General features: G+C 40.4%; 3 protein-coding genes across 4 annotated transcripts; 2 read left to right on the top strand and 1 right to left on the bottom strand.

Moving 5' to 3' along the window:
• The first annotated feature begins 1,031 nt into the window (after window positions 1-1,031).
• snx22 (sorting nexin 22) lies at window positions 1,032-16,667 on the top strand. Of its 2 annotated transcripts, none has more exons than XM_061221332.1 (8): window positions 1,032-1,120; window positions 4,655-4,779; window positions 13,830-13,913; window positions 14,462-14,566; window positions 14,733-14,827; window positions 15,105-15,137; window positions 15,462-15,529; window positions 15,915-16,667. In XM_061221332.1, the coding sequence occupies exons 1-8, from the start codon at window positions 1,084-1,086 to the stop codon at window positions 16,085-16,087; spliced, it is 720 nt and encodes a 239-aa protein (XP_061077316.1). In that variant the 5' UTR covers window positions 1,032-1,083; the 3' UTR covers window positions 16,088-16,667. The 2 variants fall into 2 exon arrangements, with proteins under 2 accessions (XP_061077316.1, XP_061077317.1); XM_061221333.1 differs by having other exon boundaries at window positions 15,465-15,529.
• Window positions 16,668-16,684: 17 nt separating this feature from the next.
• On the bottom strand, window positions 16,685-18,765 carry ppib (peptidylprolyl isomerase B (cyclophilin B)). The gene is made up of 5 exons (XM_061221334.1): window positions 18,530-18,765; window positions 17,956-18,069; window positions 17,746-17,839; window positions 17,470-17,654; window positions 16,685-17,113 (listed from the first exon to the last, which is right to left on the bottom strand). Exons 1-5 carry the CDS (start codon window positions 18,662-18,664, stop codon window positions 16,991-16,993), a joined length of 651 nt encoding a protein of 216 aa, XP_061077318.1. The 5' UTR covers window positions 18,665-18,765; the 3' UTR covers window positions 16,685-16,990.
• A 3,358-nt stretch (window positions 18,766-22,123) lies between these two features.
• On the top strand, window positions 22,124-25,125 carry pclaf (PCNA clamp associated factor). Its single transcript, XM_061221335.1, has 4 exons — window positions 22,124-22,277; window positions 23,463-23,543; window positions 23,843-24,017; window positions 24,942-25,125. The coding sequence occupies exons 1-4, from the start codon at window positions 22,232-22,234 to the stop codon at window positions 24,985-24,987; spliced, it is 348 nt and encodes a 115-aa protein (XP_061077319.1). The 5' UTR covers window positions 22,124-22,231; the 3' UTR covers window positions 24,988-25,125.
• The last annotated feature ends 436 nt before the right edge of the window (window positions 25,126-25,561 follow it).

The raw sequence follows: 25,561 nt of genomic DNA on the forward strand, positions 1-25,561 counted from the left end.
AGTGTTGTGTGTACTATAGGCCATTGTACATGTCTAAGATGCCATGTGTTTTGACTAAGATGAGGGTTTGTCAAGTAATGTCGAACCAGCAAAAAATGTCATTCCTTTGTTAAACATTTGAACAGAGATTAGGTGTCAGTCCTTGTCTGTCTTCCTTTAGTTTGCTGCAGCTCAACCCATATTCATTTTGCTCTTCACTGTCCCTGTTCACCCTGTGTAAATGGCATACACTTTTAACACCTTCATAGCAGTGGTGTTGCAGGACATGTTGCAGAAAACGTTTTATGCATACTCTGGGGATGTTTGTAATATGCCTCTTATGTTAGCTCAAGTCATAAGATAGTTTGCTTTAACTGCCATAAATTATTGGAAATAAAGTTGGTTAATAAAACATGTGGCTTGTTCGATCTTGGAGTCATTGGTTGGTAAATGATCTCAAGTGGGTTCATCCTCTTGTTTTAATAATGTGAGGTTCCAAAGAAATCTCCCCTTGCCTCATTGTGTTCAGGTCAGCCATTTTGGTTACTGCTTTAGGAGAGCTGGTAAGATGCTAAGGTGGAAAATTAATTCAATGCAAAAACCTTCTGATTTCTGCATGTTGCTTCAACGTGTAGGGATATATTCAAACATGGCAGCAGTTTTATGTCTTCCCTAAGTTTTAAAACTTTGTTTCAGCCACTCGATACCCCCACCCCCAAACACTGCAGTTAAGAGAACCAGAATTCAGAGCCTTCCTGAATTCAGCTTACAGGCATGGATTGCAGAACAAAGTATTGTTTCCCTTTATGTTGGCTAAAGTACCAGCCACAGTGTTTCCCTATCTGCGTGCACCACCACAGGGCAGATTGCTTGTCCTAAATAATCAGCTACCGGTTTTTCCACTTGAGAATTCTCCTTTTGTTTAGTCCTCTCTGTTGTCACTCATGAATAACATTTAAGTTCTTGCACATGTGTAAAGTAATTTAAGTGGGGGGGGGGGGAGCGCATACCCCTGGGTTTTTCAGTGTAGGGGGACTTCGTTCCTGTGGAGAAGTACCTACTCTGTGACAAGCCTAAACAAATACACAATGCTTTTGGTGAGGAATGCTTCAAGTCTTGACACGACTGGTGCCGCTGAAAGGTATGTTGCTTTGAAATGCCAGCTGTTGTGCAATACTGAAGCCTGATCGGTCAGGATTTCAATGTACAGGAATTTGTCGGGTGTGAGGATGTCCCTGTTATCGCGGGTCAGGCACACTGCATTTCATTTCATATTGTCGGTCACCACAGCCACTGTACATTTGCAACAAACGGGTAATTTCGTAACCCATTTCACTTAAGATGGGCTTTGATCCATTGGAACTTACAATGGCTGTTTTTGCTTGGCATACTGCAAATGTACAGCAGGTGAGAATCTGTAATTTTGAGACCGTTCAAGGTGAGGCAAAGTTAAGGCATTGTCCCTCTGGTTTGCCCTAGGCACTGAATCATTTGTGATGGGGGAGCATATTCAACATCAATATATATTCAACAGCAGCAATTTCTTTTTTTTTTTTTTTTTTTTTTGCAAAGAATGGGTATCTGGAGTTATACCAGCAATGGGGTCCTGCACATGTTTTTTTGACTGAAAATCAGTTCAGACCCAAGTAATCTGTGGTGATTTAAATGTGTAATCCGCAGTTTAAATAACAATGCAAACGTTAAGTCCCTGTGACTCTCCAGGACCAGTGATGTAGTCCTCTGCTCTGATGCCAGACTGGGAATGCAGTTGTGTCTTTCTGGATTCAGTGCGGGGGTGAATCTCCTGCCTGGCTGGCTCTGCTTGATCAGGACTGCGTTGGAGAGGGCGATGACTTGGCCCACGTGCCGTGTCAGCCGTAGAAAAGGAGGCAGACTTCCTGCCGGGCTCGCCACATGACCTGCAGTTTGCTGACGCAGTGACTTTCAGCTATGTGGATGATGGGGCTAAAATGTCCTGGTTATGGTGCTATTTTAGCATGAAGAGGTTGCAGGGAACAAGTAGCCTACTTGTTATGCCAAGTTAAAACCTTGTGTTGATTTTGCACGGACAGACAATGGTCAGGAGCTTTGTTTTTCCTGTATTCTCATTTCCCCCTTGTGAGTCTTATGACAGTGGCTTCTTCTAAAATGGCCGATTCTAAAGTTGTTGGGAAGATTAATATGGAATGATTTAAAATCCCATGGTGCCGCCTAGATGAAAGGATTGTATTTTTATGGGATAAAGTGCATCTTAATTCACCATGACATCTTCAATGAATCCCTTTGGGCCCATCATAACAAGTGAAATGGGACTAACCATGAATGAAATAACTCATTTTATCATGGCTTTAGTCCCCGGGTTCTAAAAGTCTTTTTAAAGTGTAGTAGGGACTCACCACTGCCACCCCCAATTAATATAAAATCTCATCCCCTTACCAAATTAAATTATTTCACTCCACCTCATCTCTAATCCAGTATCACCTCTACTACTTGGCCTCAGTGATCTCACACTGGTCTAATTGGCATCTGTAGTGAGTCTCACAGCTCATTCAGAGTTTAGCCTCGCTCCACTTGTCTGGTTAGAATGTCGCTGGGGTGTGCCTTTATCTTTTCCTCTCACACTTAACGGTCTTTTAATTTGCTACTTGTGCTTAGTGTTCCCAATGCCACAGAAAGCTTTGGATTTTTTTTTGATACCGGTCAGCATTACTATAACACGGGGAGGTCATAACACACATACAGTGCTGATTAGGCTATGGTTGATAACGGATAAGAATGAACTTACAACTACTACGTAACAATGCCCCTTTAGTTACTTCTTTTTTTTTTGGGCTACCTTTCTGCATTTCTGACTAGTTTGTCTTTATATATATATATATATATATATATATATATATATATATATATATATATATATATATATATATATATATATATACACACACACAAGCACAGTATGGAAAAGTTTTGTTTAATGGCTATCTTTGCACACCAGAAGCCCTGTGTAACCATACATTTCCACAATCATTTCAAGTAGCCTATAGAAGTAGTCCCCTGTGCACTTAATTCTAAAATTAAAGCCTCTGAGATTGAACTATCGAGTAGGCTATCCTATCTCACTCTGGCTTTTCAGTCCGAAATGGCGCGTTTCTGTCTTGAAACCATTGTTTTTTCAGAAACAAATTCCCCATGAAATAAGAGCAATATTATACCGATAATAGGGCTACTGTATGTCTACAGTTTTAAAATGCTTATTAGGTTGCTGTAGCCAAGCCTATGGCTTCTTTATGAATTTCCTCCTGACCTAGCCTACTGCATTTTGAGCGATAATGACAACAATTGTATCCATTTTATTATGCTATTTTAGAGGATAATTGTTCATGTAGCCTATTATAAGGAAAGGACAAGCCGAATTATTATGTATTATTTAACTTTATAATCAAACTTAAATAGAAATTCAGTAATTTGCTGTTTTAAAAAAAAAAATGGCCTCCTAAAATAGCTTCATATGGGTCCCATGCATAGGCTACAAGAATTTCCTGTTTCCATATTGTACATCTTTCCAAGGTAGGCCGTGCTGAAGCAAATTAGCGTGTTGTTGTGATATCACAACTGCACCAGAAGTCCAAACAGCTTGTTGACATGCACTTGTTCTTCATAATGGTATCGATTCATTTGGGCACTGTGCGTTTGATACTTTCACAGTTTTTATAGCACCCTCAACTCCTTTATAATCCATGGCAAGTGAAATGTCTTTTTTTTTTCATGAAATTTGAGGTAGTTTGAGGAAAGTTATGTCGGCCTATAGTTTACAGACTACAGTAGGCTATTATGTAGGCGTGTTCCACCCTAAGCGATGATGCGTCCTCAAATAGCTTGAGTTGTATTGCTCTATATTTTGCAAATATTGATAGCGGGGTACGTTTTTTAAATTTATTTATTGAATATCCTCCATAGAATTAAAACTGAATATTTTACAGTATGTTGGTATATGTAACCCGATTGATTAGCCAATGACGGGTTCTATTTTCATTCGTTCATAAAAACAGAGATTTGATTGGAAATAAATCGACTTGCAGAGCTTGGCTATTACGATATGCCAATTAATTGCTACAGTGTTGTATGCTACTAATATGCACCAATACTATAGCTTGTATTGGCAGCAACAGATTGTTTTAGAAATCGGAGTGACTTTTTTAGACCTAGCATAGGCCGTCATTCATTTGCGGGGTTTTTTCTCCGTATGGTTAACTCTTTGTAGCCTGCTATGGCTGCAGGTAGATTCGCTTCTAACCTATTTTTACTTTACAACTTCTCAGAACTATGTACGTTTTTATCGGACATGTTCGAAACACATTGATATTAATAAACGTGAGACAGGCAACCTGTCCTTGATATTAGGCAAGGAGGAGCAGTTTGTCACTGACGCAATTGCACAAATTGGTGTGGGAGGAGCATTTTGAACTGAAGGAGACGATCTGTTGAAACTACAAGCACCAGTTTACTCCTGGGGAGTGTTTAGCTCTTTTACATGAGGTTTTCCTTTTCTCACTGGTCTGTGAAAGTAAAGAACAACATTGGGAAGGGACAGGAGACTTTCACAACAACATTGGACAGCGTTAGTTGTTTGACGAAGCTGAACTGAAGCTCAGAAATTTATATTCCCTATCCTTAGCGCAGCGGACTCATCAATGGAATAATCTCCAAAGAATAAAAATGCCAGCGCAGTGTCTCACAATGATTGAAGTATCCATCCCGTCTTTGGAGAGAGCAGTGGACGAATCAGGAAAGTTACGGAAAGTAAGTGTAACACAGGTACTGTGCACTACGATTCCACGTGTCTTATTTGTTTCCAGCTCCTCGCACAAATTATAAGTGCTGTAATTGTGGTGTGATCTTCGACTTCGAGCTAACTAAAATATCTATACTTTACCTTACAACCTTCTGTTATTATCGACATCAGCAATGTACTCACTGTGTTCTTATATTTTCATTCAGTCTCTGGCACAGAGAGTATGGGAGTCTGTACGTTGCCAAGCGAACAGAATTGCATATATGTGCTTTGGAACATTGTGGTGTTTCGGGAGCATAGTTCTGGCGGCTGAATTTTCACGTCTGTCAATAAATGTAGTGTTTGTTTTCTACTAACAACTATTTGTTGTCTGCCCTGCCCTGTCTGGTAGTCATTTTTAGCAGTATGTTCAATTAAGGTAATACCTGTGTGTGTTTAATCATACACCAATATTGACACGGAACAGCATGTGCAGAAGGTTTAACTCACTTTTTCAGGCTGCACGTTTCCCTCCCCACTGTAATAATTGCCCATGTATGCCATGTGTATGCTATACATAATAATTGCACTTGCGTTAAATTATTTTGCTATTCGTTTTAGCTGCCAACTGTGGTATTGCAACTTGTGCAGTTATCTGATTATTCTACAAGGGTTCAAGTTTTTATCTATGTGATCACAGGACTTGGAATCATACTTTCAGGGCATTGTCCCTGGTTCTGATTTGCAGCTTATTGTACGTGGGTCTGGATCAGGGTATCTGCTAAATGACTATAATGTAATGTAATGTAATGGCTACCTCTAGAAACAAATAACCGCAGTAATAGCCACAGCTGAGTCTCCAGTAAGCATATTCCATTACCTGTGTCATTTTTAACTCAGCACCTTTGCCTTTTCCACCCCATTTAATTTACATGTACTGTTTCTTACATGCGGCCATGCAGAAGCCATGCAGCTAAGGGGTTAAAGTGGTGGAAAAACCAGGGACAACAGCCCATGTGTAACTTACTGTTCTGCATCAATGAACCTGCTGTTGGCTCTGCACTGACCCTGGAATTTGTTGTGAAAGCAGGACATTAATTTAGCAAATTACAAAGTTGAAATTTGGAGAACAGGGGACAAAATGGGTCCTGTTTTGTCAATACATTTTGTATACTTTTCTATTATGCATACACTACTTGCTGGGCTTTTTAACTAACCTGATTTTCAAGAAGAATCCTGACTCAAACCCCCCGTGTTAATGTTTGTAATTTACTATATATTGTGCAAAATGCATGTCTGAGAAAGACAGTGTATTACATATGCTTACATGTGCTAGTGTATTGAGTATTATCTATTTCGTAGGCTGTAGTAGTTGTTCAATACAGGTGTTGAATAAAATGGGTCCTCAGCTAGAGCATGGCCATTTTAGGGGGCCTTGAGATGAAATAATTTGAGAGAACCTGATTTAGAATGTGCAGTAAACATAGTTGAACACTCCTGAGTTTCTGCTGTTTGGGGCACACAGACTTTCAGGGTATTCTAAAGCTCCTGTGTGCGCTGACTTTCTGTGCGCCTGAGCTGTGAGCCAGCCTCCGGCCACCTGGAGCTTTACTGCTGGCCCACGCTCACAGCTCCCGTCTGTCTGCTGTGCCACGCTCTTCGCCCATCCTCGCAGAAACTCTCACACTGATTCAGGGGACACCAGAGTGCAGTATCCCTCTCTATGGAGCCTCATCTCTATGGAACCTCACGCTTTAATATTTTGTCTGATTTTTATAAATTACAGTGGCGGCCAACAATTTGATAAAAGGTGGTGGAAGCCTCGACTCCTGAGAACCATTCTGTATGGCCGGTTGTGAGGAACATGCTATAACAGTGCTAAGGCCCCATGGAAGCCATTTTAAATGCCCTGCTCTGTTGTCTCTGGAGGCTGTGAATCCAATCTCACGGCTGGCCCTGTCCAAAAAAGACTTTGATGCAAGGGGAAAATTTTCAGTGTGGCTTGTGTGTGTGCGCTTACTGGAGGGCTAAATGTAAATCTGCATCTGTCTGCTGGCTAATTCCGGATGACTGGGTCAACGGACAGCTGAAAACAGGGCTGCTCTGGGCTTCTGCCTTCATTCAGTCGTGAATACAATGCCTGTGGTATCGGAAATATTATGCTCATTATTCTCACTATTGCACAGACATGGTCATGGATAATATGTCCTTAGTGCAGCTAACAATCTTGTTTTCTTCTTATGTATTTGTTTCTCGTTTCCCTCCCAAGAATATTTTTGATGATGACCTGGAATGTACACAACAACAAACTTAATTTATACAGTATAACATCAGGGTACTTGTAGTGTTTGAAGATACGAAGATTTGAAGATATGAAGATGATATAGTATAGGAAGTATTTCCAAAATTAAAAAAACATAGTAAATTAAAATAAAAGGAAGAAAACTTAAAATGCCAAAATTATAATAAATGCCAAAAGGCATTGTTGAATAAAAGCAGGATTTAACAAATAAAAAATGATATTACAAATAAATTAAGGCGACAGTGGTGCAATGCAAGAAGGTCCTGGGTTCAAATCCCAGCCTGAGCCTTTCTGTGTGTAGTTTGCATGTTCTCCCCCGTGTCTGTGTGTAGTTTGCATGTTCTCCCCGTGTCTGTGTGTAGTTTGCATGTTCTGTGGGTTTCCTCCGGGTACTCCAGTTTCCTCCCACAGTCCAGAAGACTCTCCAATGGTTAATTGGAGAGTCTAAATTGCCCGTATGTATGAATGTGTGAATGAATTGTGTGTGGGCCCTGTGATGTATTGGCGGTCTGTCCAGGGTGTATTCCTGCCTTGCCCAATGCATGCTGAGATAGGCTCCAGTACCTCCCGCGACCCTGACCAGGAATAATTTAGTTAGATAATGGATGGGCTTTTCCATCAAAATCAAAAATCTATTACATTACCATAATTTTGTCTGCTTGAAACAAATGTGTGAAATAATTTTTCAGTGTCAGACTAAAAGAAAGGATCTTACTCTAGCTACTGTATGTTCCAAAGAAGGGTTTTTTTTTATACAGTATGCGGCTGAAAACTTGAGACTGAATCTGATTACTGTGCTTCTCACCACTGGATGAATATTTTGGTGTCCCAGGTTTAATTCAGGTGTTGATTGGAGGGGAAGAATGAAAACCAGGAGTACTGCAGGCCTCGGGGGCCAGATTGCAGCATCCCTGTTCTATTGTACTGAAACCAGCAATCAACCATTTTGCACAGTGTGTAATAGCAATCTGTTACTTCTTCGCATATCCAAAAATGAGGTGGCCAAGGAAGACTATTTCCTATCTATATTTAAAAATGTGTATTCTGTAGATTTCTGCCCCTTGTTAAACTATGCTAAACCTTATGGCCCTTTATGTTTGGCTCCTGGTTATCTTGTGGGGCTGTTTCAAAACCAGCATGGCTAGTCTGCAGCGTTTATTACCTTCTCCACCTGAATGGCCACTCTGTCTCTCTTAGCAGGATATCTCCAAATATTATGAAGGGATTTTCATGAAACTGTGGAAAGCTTGGTCATGGGACAAAGAAGAAGCGATCAACTTGTCACACCGATTGGCCAAAGGGGGGTGTGGGTGTGGTTTTTACAAAAGGCATATGACTTGTGGAACACCACAAAATTTGTGGAAAGGTTGATCATGGGGCAAGGACAAACTGATTACCTTTTTACACCAAAACACCATGAAGCGTTGCCTGTCTATCAGAAGGAAGATGCTGGATAAGTCATTTCCAGTCACTCAACAAATATAATGCTGATTGGCCAAGTGATATAGCAGTAACCAAATAAAGTGCTTCAAGAGTGGTTAGAATTTAAACAGAAATACAGAATTTAGCATTTAGTGCATATCCTGGTGTAAAAGTATTAACTTTTTATGAATATCTATTATTTGACATATGGAACTGGCATATCAATTTCAAAGTGTTGGCAGAGGTATATGCTCTACTGAGTACTATCTTCAAACCTGTCTATGTCCCTATCGTGCTATAATCCAAACTTCATATGCCCCTTTCAAGGGCAGGATGATGCAAGGATGTTTTCCCACATACTTAACATCAGACCCAGTGGTTTGAGAGCCAATAGGATAGTCTGTAAAGGTTTCACCCTGTCCTGCAGAAAAGCAGTCGGCCATACACTGGACAAGAGCAAGACTGCGTGTGTTCAATGGAGTCCTGTGTTGCAGGCAGGGATCAGGAGTGGACCTCATGTTGACTTCCTGTGGTGTGGCATTAGTCTGCTTCCTGGTACACACAACAGTATTGTCCTAGGGGATCGGGAATTCTGCACATGGTTAACAAAGCGTACTCTGTGATGGGAAGAAATGCACTTCATGAAGTGGGACCGAGAGAGAGAGAGGGAGAGCGAGCATCTGAATGCCTTCCTCATGACTGACTGCACAGATCCAAGTACAGTTGATCATGTGAAAAATTACCCCTACCTTTAGCCTCTTTACTTGAATTCTGATGGCAAACTTTTGTCCGTTAACCAGTAGACGAGCATTTCGAGTTGAGATTCACAGCAGGGTGAACTGCATTACATTTTCTGCCTGCGCATGCTGAAAGAAATTGCTACCAGTTGCATTTACCACTGATTATTCCTCTATCAGATATACACACAGCTTCTTCTCAGTTTTATTTCTTGAGAGTCCTCAACTTAAATAATGAAATGTCATGGCCCTTACAGTGTGACTTGTTTATATATTGGGCTAAGAGGTAAGGTCTTCACATGGACCACGGAGCTAGTTTTTCTTCTTTTTTTATAATGACCAATTTTTCATTAGGCTTTAATGCCTTTACAGTATCTTAACTTTTTTTTTTTTCCCCAGAATGGAAGTAGAAGCCTGCAGTATAACTGTTATCCAGTGCATCCAAAGCCCCTGGCCTTTCTGCCTTTTCTGTGGCATCTGTGTTTGTGACTGATCAGTGTGGAATGTTTACAGAGCTGCTGGTGGGTTAGTTGAATGCCCTGATTTGGATTACCTGCACATCGGTCTACAAAGGTTTCCTGTTTTTCGTTCCTGGGATAAGACATGGATAAACAAGGCCTGCATTGGCTGTTATAGAAGCATATTTAATTGAATGTGTTATTTTATCCGTTTGGATTTTTGGTTGCCTTATAAATGATATTTATAAGTTGTAGTAGTTGTAGTTGTACGGGAGGGCAGTACATGTAAACAAGCTTTTGTTAGTGTAGCTGTGTTGGCTGTGGAAGATTTATGGTTAAATTATAAGTATTATGCATTGCACATTGACAGGCATAGCTAGCTTGTTCATGTATGGTTGCCCCAAAGCTATAATCCTGCCCTGTGTTTGTGTATATTGTGCATGTTGTTTTCTATTAAACATTTCCATTTTTGGTAATGACATGGTAAAGTGTTTATACACTCACTGAGCACTTTATTAGGAACCTGTACACCTACTTATTCATGAGATTATCTAATCAACCAATCGTGTGGCAGCAGTGCAATGCATGAAATCATGCAGATACGGGAGCTTCAGTTAATGTTCACATCAACCATCAGAATGGGGAAGAAATGTGATCTCAGTGATTTCGATCATGGCATGATTGTTGGTGCCAGACAGGCTTGTTTGAGTATTTCTGTTGCTGCTGATCTCCTGCCATTTTCACGCACAATAGTCTCTAGAGTTTACTCAGAACGGTGTGAAAAACAAAAAACAGTTCTGCAGACGGAAACGCATTGTTGATGAAAGAGGTCAACGGAGAATGGCCCGACTGGTTCAAGCTGACAGAAAGGCTACAGTAACTCCGATAAGATAGAAAAGCATCTCAGAATGCAAACACGTCAAACCTTGAGGTTGATGGGCTGCAACAGCAGAAGACCATGTCAGGTTCCTCTTCTGTCAGCCAAGAACAGAAAGCTGAGTCTGCAGTGTGCACACACTCGTCAAAACTGGACAGTTGAAGGCTGGAAAAATGTAGCCTGGTCTGATGAATCTTGATTTCACAGACTATTTGACTTTTGTTCTGCATCTCTTCATGGCCACAATCTACCCATCTTCTAATGGCTACTTGCAGTATGATAATGGACTGTGATACAAAGCAAAAGTCGTCTCAAACTGGTTTCATGTATGTTGGTAATGTTCTTCCCAGTCGCTGGATCTGAATCCAATAGAACAATCCAATGTGCAGCTGACAAATCTGCGGAAATTGCATGATGCAATCATGTCAACATGGAACAGAATCTCAAAGGAATATTTTCAACATCTTGTGGAATCCATGCCACAAAGAATTTAGGCTTTTTTGAGAGTAAAGGGAGGCCCTACCCAGTATTAGTATAGTGTTCCTAATATGGTGCTCAGTGAATGTATAATGGACTTTTTCCCACATGATGTGTGTTTGTGCAGTAACTGATGGGGGAGACGGCCAGAAGCCTGAGGGCAGGTATACGGTAACTTTGTGGTCATCCATGTCCACTCATAGTACTCATAGCAGGCGGAACTGAGTGGGGTCTGAACCAGCAAATTCCCTTGTTTAAGAACAGGAACATAAAGCGAAAAGGATGTGAGCAGTTTCAGAATGAACTGAAATTATATACATGAAATGGGCCACACTCAAAAAGTTTAACATTATTCCATGTGAGAACATCACAATGACAGTTACTTTGGTGCAGTAAGCAGTTCATACTGTATTTGTACCTGGCCATCCCGTTTTTCAGCTAACTAGTGGTGTGCATCTTGCAGTGTAGCCTCTAGATCTGTTTATGAAGTCTTCATTTTTCATTAAATAAATTAAATCCTTTTTTTGTGTTTTGTGTTTTCTCAGTTTCCATTTGTACATTTTGTCTAAAGAAGTGAAACCATTCAGTGTGACAAATATGCGGTAATAGAGGTAGAGTATGACAGATCGGTCAGAGATCAGCATCTGCTACTCCCCACATTTATATGGCTGTATGTCTGTGAATTAGTTAAGCATTTTTTAATTCATGTTCCTTGTGGAAGTATGCGAGCAACATGGAATGAATATTACACCGTGAACTTCTGTTCAGCTCTTACATTCATTCTCTAACGAGCCTGATGTATCCGTTCCTTTTCACAGGCCTGTAGCTCTCTAAATTGTCTGTAAGTGAACACAGCATAACCACTATTTATAATTACACTCCAGAGAGTCCATTTATAACAAGCTATTTAGGTCCAGTTATGGGTTTCGCATGCCACTGTCATCACTGTTTTTTAGAGGGGAGACTTGCCAACTGAAGAGACATCTGATTCATAGATAAAAGAGTTCCTATAGCAGAAGCTCTCCTTCTCTCTCGCTTGCTCTCTCTCTCCCTCTTTCCATATTCAGACTAATCCATTCTTCCTGTTCTGCACACAGGTTGTCTTTGTAGACTTTGATCTCTGGGCATTAAGAGGTCTGTGGCTGCAAACTGTTATCTGTTCAGTGCTGGAGTAGGTGCCATTTAGCCTGTGCAAACGAGTAGGTTGACGTTTACGGGAAGGGGAGCAGTACTAATTATAGCTTGAATGTAGCTAGTCAACTATATTTAACACAAGGAATGGTAGAAAACTGGATCAACTGTGCATGACTTGTCCCATTTCTGGACTACATGCTGACATTCCTAAATAATATGTAGCCTTGAAGCCAAAAACAAAGGGAAAAAACATGACAAGTGACAAAAATCAGCCTCTTTTGTGTGTTGATTTTCTGTATTACCACCTGTTCACTTCTTTGATAAAATGGAACCTTCTAGTGTTGCCGACGTGATCAGGGTGGAGTTGGTAACCTTAAAGTGAGGGCAGTGAGGCCTCTTTTACTGCGCATGAAATCAGGACTCTTTTCTCTCCCATAGTAACCACACCTACACGCTCCTGTGTTTTCATTCAGTCAGTCAGCACATCAGACTGGTTTCTCAGTGTCACATTACTATAGCTGGCTGACTCACTACACCCAGATACTATAACACTGGATTTTCTCCAGTTTCTCTACCTTCCCCTGTTCACTTGCATTTTCAGTAATGAGCAGTCTGCTTAGAGGCAGAAGTCAGGCATGGGTGTGAAAGTAAAAGTAATTTGCACAAGGGTGTTTTCCTGTTTCTTACAGCCCCACTCAGGATCGTTAGAACAGCTTAACTTTTGTGGCAGGCTAGCGGACCCATGATAGGACTGGTATCACTGACTGAGGATGTACATTCCCTGCCAGTTATGGGGAATGTTGCATTTCTGGTAAAGGAGCATCAAAGCAGATTATGAACAACAAAAATGTATCAAATGAAATGTGATTCTTGTGATTCTTCTTTCCCCAAATTCAATTTGTTTAAAATAGGAATACAGTGTACATGAAAAAAGAAATTGAGACGAGACTGTCCTCCCGTTTAATCTGACCCGCATGAGTGTCAGGCAGAGAGAAATCTACCTTCTATTGTTAAGGCAGTAGTAAAATTAGGCCTTCCAGCAGTGTGTCATTACATTACATTACATTACGTGGCATTTAGCAGACGCTCTTATCCAGAGCGACGTACAACAAAGTGCAAATCAAACACAAGAACAAGTGCAAAAGTGGACCTAAGAGGACAGTACTGTTCCGAGTCCTAGTGTAAACATACAGAAATTCAGAACCCTTGAAGAGTACAATCAACTTTCAAACTAGCATACCACAGCTGGCAGCTAGAATACAACAAGTCTGTCCTGTTCAGCCAGCAAGCTGGTAAACAAGGCAAGGGTAGGATCTCCTCACGTTGCTCCAGGAAGCTGCAATAGCATTTCAGAAGTTGGCCAAGAGAGGGCGACATCTGTTTGGAAATGGAGTTTGCTGATTTCATTTTAAAGGTCTGCTGCCAAAATGGCTTGACTTTGAATGTATCTGTTTACCCCCCTCTTTTTATTCATTTGTATTCCCTGTAGGGACAGATGTTTGAAAGCAGCCTTGGCTACATATTCTTAAATGCCCTGCTTTGGATGATTGCAGTGTACAAGTATTCAGTATTGAACTGTTTTTGCCGATTTTAAGTAATGAAATCAATAAATTCACCTCATTAAATTTTTGCCTACTGGCATGTTCCCTTACATTTCTTTCTTTTTATGCAGCTTTTCAGAGTGGAGATACTGTTTAATGGAAGAAAACACTTTGTGCTGAGGCGTCACACAGAGTTCCAGAATCTCCACAGAAAGGTGAGTAGCAGCTAGTCTGGGCTTCTGCTCTGGGGCCACTCTGTGTCGAGCAGTGCTTCTCAACCAGCACGTTTGCACAGATAGGTGCAGAAATATATCACCATACTCACAAAGCCTGTTCCTTTTCTTGACAGTGCAAAAGGTGTCCGGGGATATTTTTTGTTGAGGGGGGTGTCAGTCAGAGGAACTGTCCTTGCCTCCTCACACACCACAGGCGCCTGGTCTCTCAAGCAGGTGCAGTCTGCCTGCACTGGCTGTACTGTCTGTGAAGTGCTCCCCTCCAGTGCCGTCACTACTCAGACTGATGAAAACAAGCTGCGGCTGGCAGCATTTTTTTTTCTTCCTCTGAGAAGGCATGCTTGTCTTAACTCTCCCAAATTCACAGGGCATTCCATTAATGTGATGGGTCTACTAATAAGACTAGACATTCCAAATAAACTACAATCTGAAGTGAAATGGGTTTTAAAAATGGATTCATTTTGAAATATGAATTAACATGAACAATATCGCTGTGGAGTTAATGGCTTTCCCCCACCCCAACCCTACAGCTGAAGAAAATCCTGCAGACCCCAGACTTCCCCAGCAAGCGCAGCCCCCACCTGAGGCAGAAGCCCCTGGAACAGAGAAGGCAGGAGCTGGAAGAGTACATCCAGGTGTGGCTCTGACACCTGAGCGCAACTATTCACCCTCCAGCTGAAATGGGAAACCTCTTAGGCATTTCCCCCTCCCACTTCTCCCCCAGCTGCATGATCATGCCACATGCTGACGTTTGAGAATCAGAATGATGTATGACTGCTTTTTTTTAATCCTGCCTTTTAGGAAATTCTGTATCTAAATGAAGAGGTTCCTCAGGAAATACTTGATTTTCTACAGGTCAAGCATTTCCATTCAGTGAACAAGATCTGCAGTTTTGAGTATGTACTTTTTCCTGCACTCAAGCTCTAAACTGTACATGAAAATTAAGTGTATACCTACAGGGCCTTGCAGAGTGGGACATTGAAATCTAAACCAAAAAAAAAAAAAAAAAGGTTTAGTAGGATCTTTATGATTATGGGCTGGTGAAAGTTACAGTGCAAGCTTGCATTCAGAACAACAAAACTGTGATTTATTTCATACTTTAGTTTGGCAATGTTTAGATATTAAATAGGTAGTAACCATATGATGTTTTTTTTTTTTTTTTTCAAATTCCAGCTCACTTGACAACTCCCAGGCTAGGGACTTCAGGTAGGCATGTTCTTCTCAAGCGATCAAAGGGCCTCCAATGAATTGTTTGTTCAATGGGAGCGGGTGTCCCAACAGCATAGTCCAAAGATCCGTCATATTTCAGGAAGTGCCAGATCAAATTAATCAGCTGACAAAACTTTAGACATCAAGTTGTTCCGTATGAACTTTTGGTTGCATAATTATCACCCTAAATCAAAGCAATGTTCTTTCTTGGGAGTTCAGATAAGCATGGTGTTAAAAAAGGTCCCTTTTTACATCATCTCACAATTCTCACTGAGGCAGTTTCCTCTTGTCCATCCCTTCTTTGTCTTTCTCTTCTCTCAGTAGTCAGCTACTACACCAGCGTGTGGTGGGCTTCTCCAAGGACCCCTATCTTCTGGACTCAGGTTCAGGTATGAAGTGCTTCCGTTTGTATTCTGTTCTAATCCGTAGTCATGCGTTTTCAATTAACAGTTGCTAGCCTAATTGCATCTTTCTGATCAGGTCCCTTGGGGAACACATCTATACATAATTTTCCATTTACACCTCACAAATTCTGTGTACTGTATTGAGACAAGACAGATTATTGGAATCCATTTTGAAGTATATTAAAATGTAAAACACTGGAATGTGTTTTATAAATAAAAATATTTTTGGAGGGGGTGGAGCTTATTTGGGAAAAAACTAACATTTTTCCATCACGTCTCTCACGCCCCCTTAAGTTTTTAATGAACAGAATACACCGTCTGTTGGCAATGTGTGTCCTGGAATATTACAGCACACCTCTCCTAACTGCAGATCTCCCAGATGTGATTGTGGATGGTGTGCTCCAGGGCCTGTACCCCAGGGACATCCGGGTCAGCTTCACTGCCTGCACCAAACCAAACAGCACTGAAGGAGGTGCTTCAGCCAAAGGCCCCAGGACCACAGACAAAGTTTGCCAGCCTAAACTGCCTGTCACAGACTCATAGGAACTGAACGCATTTCAGGCAGCAGGGAGATGGCAGCATCTTTGAACGGCTCTTGGCATTTAGAACCTTTTTTCTTTTTTTCTTTTTTTTAATGGTTCCTGTAAAAAAATGTTTTCAATTTCTTATATTGGATGAGAATATGTGCTTGGGACACATTAACTAAAAACCTGGTCAATGAGCATGCTAATGTTTCAGGAATTTGTATCTTTGCATTTCAAAGAATCCCCCCTGGTACGGTCATATTGTAGATCACCTCTTGGAACACACATTTTTGGTCCAGCAGTCATTTTTGCCAAAGGTGCATTAAATAAAATATTACCACTAGGTACAAAAGCTCAACAGCCGTTTTCTCCAGCAGTGCTACACTGATTTCACATTTTCATATAATTACTGCTATGTACATTAGACATTCTTAGTTTAATCTGTCAATTACATTTACAGGAAAAAATATATATATATTTTAAGTTAATTGTATAATGTCAATGCATTATTTTTCATTAATGAAATGTTGGTTAACCGTGGACTTGTTTACCCATTTAATGAATAAATATGCTTCTCATCAAGTACCAGATCAGAAAAATTTGAACAAGAGTAAAATTTTTATAAAATTTGGACCCTTTATTTAATGTTTGTTCTTTACAAAAAGAAAAAGTTGGTGACTGTTGCACAACCATTGGTAATGTGTTTTAAGAAATGGACCAAAGGAGTGTTGCTCAGTGGTCCAGCACCACAGCCACAAACATAGCCATAGGGCGAGAGATGCCAATAGCCTGGGCTACCCAGCAGAGGAACCACTGCAGAGCCAAGGCGCTCTTGATGAGAGCCATCTCGACACACCCATGTGGAATTTGCCAAACTGGCAAGTCCCCCAATGGCATATCCCCTAATGGCATATCCCGTCATTTACTCCTTTGGAATTGCAAATGGTTTCTCCACTTTGATTTCACCAGAGTCGTGAATAGTGACGTCTTTAAGGGGCTTATCCCTGCCGTCCGTCTTGGTAGCTTCAATTTTCGATACAACATCCTGTTCATAGAGAAGCAGTACACATTGTAAGGATACATCAAGGAACTCTAAATAAAACATTTCATACTGACACAAGCCAGTCAGATCAGGGTACAAATCCTATTCTAGAATAGTCAGTCATCATCAAACATCTCCTTTGAAATCATAGTAGTAGTGAGGATGCATTTTGCAAGATCAGAAATCCAATTTACCCCAACAAATATGCATTGAAACCAAATACACAGAACTTTTAGTTCACGCAGATTGCAGAAAGTCTTGCGACTACAAAAAGTATACAAACACCCATGAAAAGCTTTAATGAGCCATTTAATCCTGTTCTTATCTTATAGATGCAATTTGCCATGCAGCAAACTCACCATGCCTTCCAAGATCTTGCCAAAGACTACATGTTTACCATCCAACCAGGGTGTTTGAACAGTGGTTATGAAGAACTGAGAGCCATTGGTGTCCTTCCCGGCATTGGCCATGCTCAACCAACCAGGGCCATAGTGCTTCAGCTTAAAGTTCTCATCAGGGAAACGGTCTCCATAGATGCTTTTTCCTTAGAGGACAATGAGAAGGGTATTCAATGCAACAAGCACCCTCTTCATAGGAAAGACGCTACAATTCATTCTTAAAGTGTATAGATTTACCTCCAGTGCCATCTCCTCTGGTGAAATCCCCTCCCTGAATCATGAACTCCTTGATTACACGATGGAATTTGCTGCCTTTGTAGCCGAACCCTTTCTGTTGGATAGAGGATCCAGATTTGCTCAGCGATATGAATACAGCAGTAGCATACATCAATTAAGCATACATCAATTTACGTTGTAAATGACTTAGTCGGATGTTCATATTCTTACCTCTCCAGTTGCCAGCGCGACGAAATTTTCGACAGTCTTTGGAACGGTTTTCCCAAACAATCCGATGACAACCCGGCCCGCATCCTCGTCTCCGATTTTCATATCAAAATAAACCTGTCACAGGGGTAAATAACTACGATCAATCAAAGGCATAGTGGACCACGACGATATAACATTTTATTATTCTGTTCATCTCGCCCGCCAAGTCTCCATAGAATTGGCAATTAACAAACAATGAAATGATGCAATGGGGCTTGAATGTTCCGCATGCACAAGGCCGAGTTTGTTTTAAAATCTTAGCGTCCTTCACCTGGACCGTGATTGATTGATTATATACAGGCAACTAAATAACAGATGTAATCAGTATTATGGTATGCCAAGTCGCAGAATGGGTGTTCAGACCAGAAAGCAATTACTAATGGTTTGCACTCCTCGTTCCATGAAGCTAATGTGGCTAAAGTGTAGGCTATGGAGAGTTAGCTAGCGAAATCCATTTTGATTAAATGCTTACGTCTAGCCTTTGGTAGCGGCTTTGCTACCTCCAGTTGCTTAGATAACGGATTTGTCCATTTACCTTGACTGTGACTTTAGGTCCCTTCTTTTTCTCATCTGCGTCAGATCCGCTGGGAAATAAAAGAAATATCACCGAACCCACGATGATCGCTACAGCGAAAAGACACTTCATCCTTCTGTCAAGGATCCGAACCATGAAATGAAAAGAAATGTATCCGTGGCGGCGAAGAATCTATAGCTATGTGGCCTAGCGGAAAAACACTGAGTATCCGGGGAGGAGACGGGAAAAAGGTCCCACTCGAATTCTCCTATATTCACAGGCAGGCAACGCGTTCGTCTCTGAATGGAGCAGATCCTCATGTGACCAAACTAAGCCAATTGCAGTCGAATGTGTGTGGCGATTTCGACGAATTGGCTTCATAGATCTTAGGTTGACGTCAAAGATTGCTCTCTGCCTACATCGTGCCACAACGAATCATACCAGCATTAGAAAAGCCCCAACAAAGTAGCCGATATACCGATTAAAAAGTTAGAAATATGGCATATCTCTATTAGCATACAATGATTATTTTAATATGAGTTTTAAGCTTCAGTACTGCCTACATTGATTTACAATTCTGAGCATGAACTGGATAAGCAGCGATTGAGCGCACCCTCATATTAATTTGTGCATGTTATCCTTGTAGCTTTTAATCTATTTACTTTCTGTGTACGAATATTATACATACATTGATTCTTACTAAATACATTAATTCAATCAATCAATCACTCCCACGTTGGTCGAAATAAGAATGTCGAACCAGATAGCCTATTCGCAATGTAATTTGCATTATAATTCCATATTAAAATTCAGACGTTTTATGAATAAAATTGGGCTATATTTGTTACGATAAAAAAAAGTTATAAAAAAAAAAAAACAGAAATAGCCAGACGAAATTCGGATTCTTTCCAGTCGCAGTTTAAAAACATGGCCAGCAGATGGCGCCACAATACCAAATAAATGTTTGAATGTTGCCGCGGCTACTCATCCCACCAGCAGATGGCAATTTACACATAAAAATACATGCATAGGAAATTTATCACAGTCATGGCACACAGTAACACCAATAGACATTGTACAACGAAACTACAAAAAGAGCTATCAATTTTACTTTGCAGATATCAGGCTTGATATTATAAATTCCTCCCTATCTCATCAGTAGATAGTGATGAATCATTATCTCATGTAGCTAAATCCCCTAATATGGCAGAAATTAAGCCACTGCTTATACTAATTTTGGATCCTATTGACCTAATAACAACAGGTCTATCTGTAATTAATCATTCACTTCTTGTCTTGGATCATGATTGTATCTCCATACTTGTTCTACTTGACTTAAGAGCTGCTTTTGATATAGACCACCATATACAGGATAGCAAAATCAGCTTCAAAGGGCAAGCTCTTTTATGGTTTAAATCATATCTTTCTGATTAACATGTCTTTGTCAGAGTGAATAATGAGTTGCCGGAGGGCTCAAGCGTAGGTTATGGAATCTTTTCCCTCTATGTATGCTATCTTTGGGGACATGATGGGCCAGTTTCACAGACATTGATTAAACTTAGTCCTGGATTAAAGGGAGTTTTATATGGAGAATTTCCATTCAAAGTTGAATTTTATTCTAGGACTAGGTTTAATATGTATCTGTGATACTGGACCTATAAGCATGTATAGTATTAAATACCACTGTTTTATAGATGACACAAGTTTCAGCATTAGATATTAGGATAGCTTCACGATGTAAAGGCCTGAATTACCCAAAGTTTACTTATGAATATAGATAAGACTGTAATAATAAGTAGGCCCCAAGTCACTGAGAGATACACTCATACATTTTTCTTCAAATTTAGATGGCTCCACTATCACAGTCAATGCTGTTTTTGCAAACCTTGACATGACTATTGATCTTTCCGTATTGTGATAATAATATCACAAAAGTGATCTGTTTCATCTTCGGAATACATATGAATTGAGGAAGATAGTGTCTGCATAATGCTGAAAAGATGGTTCATGCTTTTATGCTACTTGCATGAACTGAGAAATGTGAAATAATTCTGGTGCTTACATTTATTCACTGGTTCTCCAAAGGTTTTAAATGAGCTTACTACAGAATAACTTAGCAAATTACTTATCTCTTTCTCTCTACCACAATTTCTCCATTCACAAGACTATATGAAAGTTACAAGAATAAGTAAAATTATAATAGAAGATAGCGCCTGCTCCTACAGAGCTCCTGGTTTTTGGAAGCATTTGCTTATGCCTGTTTGAGCTTCAGATACATTGAATTTTAAATGTACACTCTACAATTACATTTCTAATCAATTTTGCAGTTAATGATGTATGATAAGGGAGAACCAGGTCCATAGAGCTGTCAGGTAAACTGAGCTGACAGTATTGTTGCCCTGTCACTGGATATGAATGTACTGGTGTACTGTTCTGTGGTGTGTTGGGGTGCTGTCAGTACAGGGTCAGGATGTGTACACTATTTCTTTAGCTTTTAGATTCTGCAACCACACTGCACACTTGGGCCTTCCCATATTACACTCAGGGCTCTACATGTGCCATACTTAACATCGTAATTATGTTGTTCCTAACTTGTCTGCTTTTCTGTTCTTTTACCTGGGGCTCCCCCCCCCCCCCCCCTTTCCCACATGCTTGGTACACAGAGAAGTCCAGCCCTGCCCTCTCCTGCGGTGCGTCTAAATACTCAATGTATCCTCCTTTCCTCCACTCATCTTCTCCCCACACACTTCCAGATAGGAAAAGGAGACGTGCCATGACACAACCCTTAACATATCACCTTGATCTTCTGACCTTCATGTTAATATCAACCTCTTTGCTTGGATTGCCTATTTTAGATTAAGCCATTTGTAGTCTGTTAAGATATTGAATGTTTTCATTTTTAAATCCTGGAAGCTTTAACAATATCATTATATCTCACCAGATCCTTAACGTAAATCAGAGCCTTCCTCTGCAACCACGGTCACAGTCCACCAGTAATACACCAGTATTCCTGCAGTCACGTTTCCTGTCTGTCCTGTAGCCATTGGTAAAGGTATATACCTTCCATCTTTCAGATGAGATGTTAAATCGAGGTCCTGACTCAGTGTGGTCATTAAAGAGCCCATGACGCTCATCGTAAAGGGTAGGGGGTTCCCCGGTGTCCTGGCTAAATTCCCAACCTGCCTCTCTCAACCTGCCACCTAATCATCCTCTGATTTAATTGGCTATATAATTGTTCTCTCCCTCTCCACCTAATCTGATGTGTGGTGAGCATTCTGGCACAAAATGTCTGCCGTCGCATCACCCAGGTTGGGTGATACACATTGGTGGTGGTTGCCCCCCCCCCCATCACTGTAAAGCACTTTGAGAATGAGAAAAGCGCTATATAAATGCAAGGTATTTTTTATTATTATGATTATTATGGCTCAGTTAATGTAGACCAGTGGTTGTGTTATTAGGACAAGATTTCAAGCATTTCCATCATGTTGTTTTCCTTTCAGATATTTTGTGACTAAAATAGCTGAGGTGTGACAAGACTGGGTAAAAATACCCCGAACGTTGTGGCCATTGGATAAGCCGAGAGCTGTGGCGTGGTGACGGACGCTGACGTAGGCCTGGTGAGATGACGCTGTGAATTTAAACTCCGGCGGGAAGTGAACTTGTGGTTTTTGTTAGTTGGGTCTTCAAATCTGTTGTGCTTTTTGAGCATTGAATAGCTATAACATGGTTAGGACGAAGGCAGACAGCGTTCCTGGAACTTACAGAAAAGGTGAGTTTTGCTGTATGGCGTTAATTGGGATAGCTTACCCATACAAGAACTTACTTGTACGAGCTAAATCACACTGATTCGTTCTATAATATCATCTCATTTTAGATATCCTATTTTTTGACAACCGAAGTTACCATTAACGTTAACTTTTACTATTTCAAGCTACTCCTGTGACTAGCTATAATTATTATGAGCTGGTAAGTTTGATAGCTTACTAGCTAAGCTAAGTAGCTATAGCTGGATGTTGAAATGGTAATTTACTGACTAGCTAACGTTAGCTAATTAGTTAACTATCTTGGGTATGTAACGTTAGCTACCTATCTATTCGCCTAACATTAAGTTACTGCAGTTAGGTAGTTAGTAACTAACTAAATGAGATTCTGAGTTACTACTAGGTCGAATCGGCGAACATCTGATGGCTTCCTGTACTCCCGCCAATTTGAATAGATATCTGTGCTAACGTTAGAACTGCTAACTTCCTATTAGCTAGCTATATCGTTAACGTTACATATAGCCTGTAGTTACACACATCATGTAGTTCATGAATTTAACTTTCGGTTTTGAGACATGTAACTGAGCTCATTTAGACTCATTTAAATCATTAGCTACCTGAAATGGTGTGTGTAGTTGCGTTAACTTGCAAGTTGGCTACGTCCTGGAACGTAGCTAGCTAACTACCTCTAAGACTTGTGTAAAGTCAACCTTGGCTTACTTATTACGTATTGCAATCGTGAGAAGTTAGACAAAGACTGAATTATATGAAACGTGCGATTGTTTATTACTATGACAATCCGTATAACGAATTAAGTGTACACTATAAGATTGATTGTGTATCATTCATTTCTTTAAACTGGCACCAGTTGGACGTTTGGAGGTGATTGGTAGTACAAGTGCTGTGTAATGTTTCAGCCGCGCAAAATTTGCACAGGTTCAATGCTAAAGATGTGAGCATAGTCTGAAATTGAGTGTCCGCTCATTTTGTTTGCGCAGAACTGATGAGCGGGACACTGCGATTTGGCGCCAGGTTTTGGACAGGACTGTACTGTCAGTAGCTTGCTAGATGGATTTTGGTTATTTACTAATTTGGTCCGAATGATTCGGCACGCAAGAAACTAGATCGGTTGCCTCTGTATAGGATGAATGATTCCCGGGTTTTGTAAATATTTGTGAATAATTTTGTTTCAGCTGTGGCTGCCACGGCGCCAAGGAAGTCTTTGGGCGCCTCTAGTTCTGCGAACGCAAGTTTCTCACAAACGGGCACGCCAGGTCAGTATTCGATTTCGTGTGCTTTCTCATTTCCAATTAATTCTGTTCTAAATGTTAAATAAAAGCGACCTGTGTTAACTTAGCCAATTGTATTTGAGTTATCCGGTATTTCTTGTTCATTTCGAATGACGGCAATGCAACCTTAAAAAATCAACTTAACTCACAGTCATTTGTTAAGGCTATTCTACTAACTTGTGTGTGGACTTTGTTTAGAAAGCCTTACTTGCCTTGTTCAGTGACCCAAAGCTGTCTATTGAATTGACGCAATATTCGTGGGGACATTTGCCATTCTTTAACAGCAAAAGGCAAGTATGCTGGTGGGAATCCGGTGTGTCCTCGACCCACCCCGACTTGGCAGAAGGGTATTGGAGATTTCTTTGGTGGCCCAGGCAGGAAGCCCGAAAAAGAAAACCAGCTCCCTGTTTCAGATGATGAGGAGGCTGGGGGCAGTGGTGCGTCAAAGGCACCCCGGAAGTATGTCCTTGTTCTCATTTTAAAGTTTACATTTACAGCTTTATTTAAACTTGACTTGTAGTCATAGGTTATATGCATGCTTATTAGTATTGGTAGTATGCTAAGTGTGGTTTAGGATACAAGGGAATGCATAATTGAGAGATGTAAGTAGCATGAAGAGCTTGACCCTTGATTGGAAAGAGAAACCGCAGGCAGTCTTTGGTTCTTTCAGAAATGGTGCATCTGGCAGTGCAAAGAACCTATAAATACCAATATGCAGCTGAACATAACAGCAGAATTATGACTGCCAACTGAGATGAAGCTGTCGGACTTCCATAATTTGCTTCATTTGAATATTTAAGACTTGTCTATTTCTCCTCCTGAGAATGATTACAGCAGCCAATGGCCAGTTTTTAAATGTATTCATACAGGGGAAAAGGATGATATTATTGAATACAATCTTAAGTATGTTTCGGGCCGGGATACAAAGTGAATATTGATATCCTGCACAGGGCCTTTCTTACAAGATTGATTTTGTAAGAATATATATGATCCCAGCATTATGCTTGGTAGTCATTTTGTTCATTGTGAAAGGAAGAACCACTGTGACAATATTATTCAATACAGCTTTCCTCATTTTCAGTTAACAGAGGATTTTGCTAATTATTAAATACAAATTTTACAAAAATGCAAGCTTTAAAAAAACAAGATGTGAAGAGCAAATCCTATTATGGGTGCATCAGCAATGCATTATATTTGAAGTGGTTGGTGCCTTGAATGGCAGCCAATTGCCTGTGTGTGTGTGTGTGTGTGTGTGCGCGCGCGTGTGAGAATGGGTATCAATTGTACAGCACTTTGGATAAAGGTGCTATATAAGTGCAAGCATTCACCATTTGAAGTGTGTTGCCTGCAGATCTCGCAAATAATGCCATCTTTCTCTGGCAGGTCCCGCCCCTTGCCTGATGATGATGATGAAGAGGATGCGGAATGAGCCTGAACTTTAGGATTTTAATTTTTTATTGCATGGAAAGCCATTGGAAGCCCTACTTGAAGAGTTAATTGTGTACATCTGTAAATAATTTATGCAGTGTAATTGTGTTGTACAGTTTAATAAAATGTTTTCCAGTAACCTACTGGTTTTATTACATGTGCTTTATATGCAATCTGGTCACTATCATGACACCCACATGACCCTGAATTCTCAACAATGGACTCACCTGGATATCACATAACACTGTATCCTATTTGTTTAGGAAGTGAGTTTATCCAGGGAACATGGAATACTTGCACTTAAGCAGGATTTTCACTAGTACATTAAGATTACTTGTCTAGATAAGGGAGTGGTCTTTGATGCCTCAAGGGATTCATACCCATATTTTCTCATTCAGATCGGTCAGTAATGTAGAGGGTCCTGTTTTTGTAGGTAGTGCGTACTTGTAGGAACCAAGACGGTGAAAACTAAACCACTTTAAATGTGTTAGTTTTGCAGCATGTATTGCCAAACATTTGTATCGATGTATATTTAACCTACATGGCAATTTTTATAGTGTAGTGGGTAAAAATGC

Source organism: Conger conger, chromosome 15, assembly GCF_963514075.1.
Source record: "Conger conger chromosome 15, fConCon1.1, whole genome shotgun sequence".
Classification (NCBI taxonomy): Eukaryota; Metazoa; Chordata; class Actinopteri; order Anguilliformes; family Congridae; genus Conger; species Conger conger.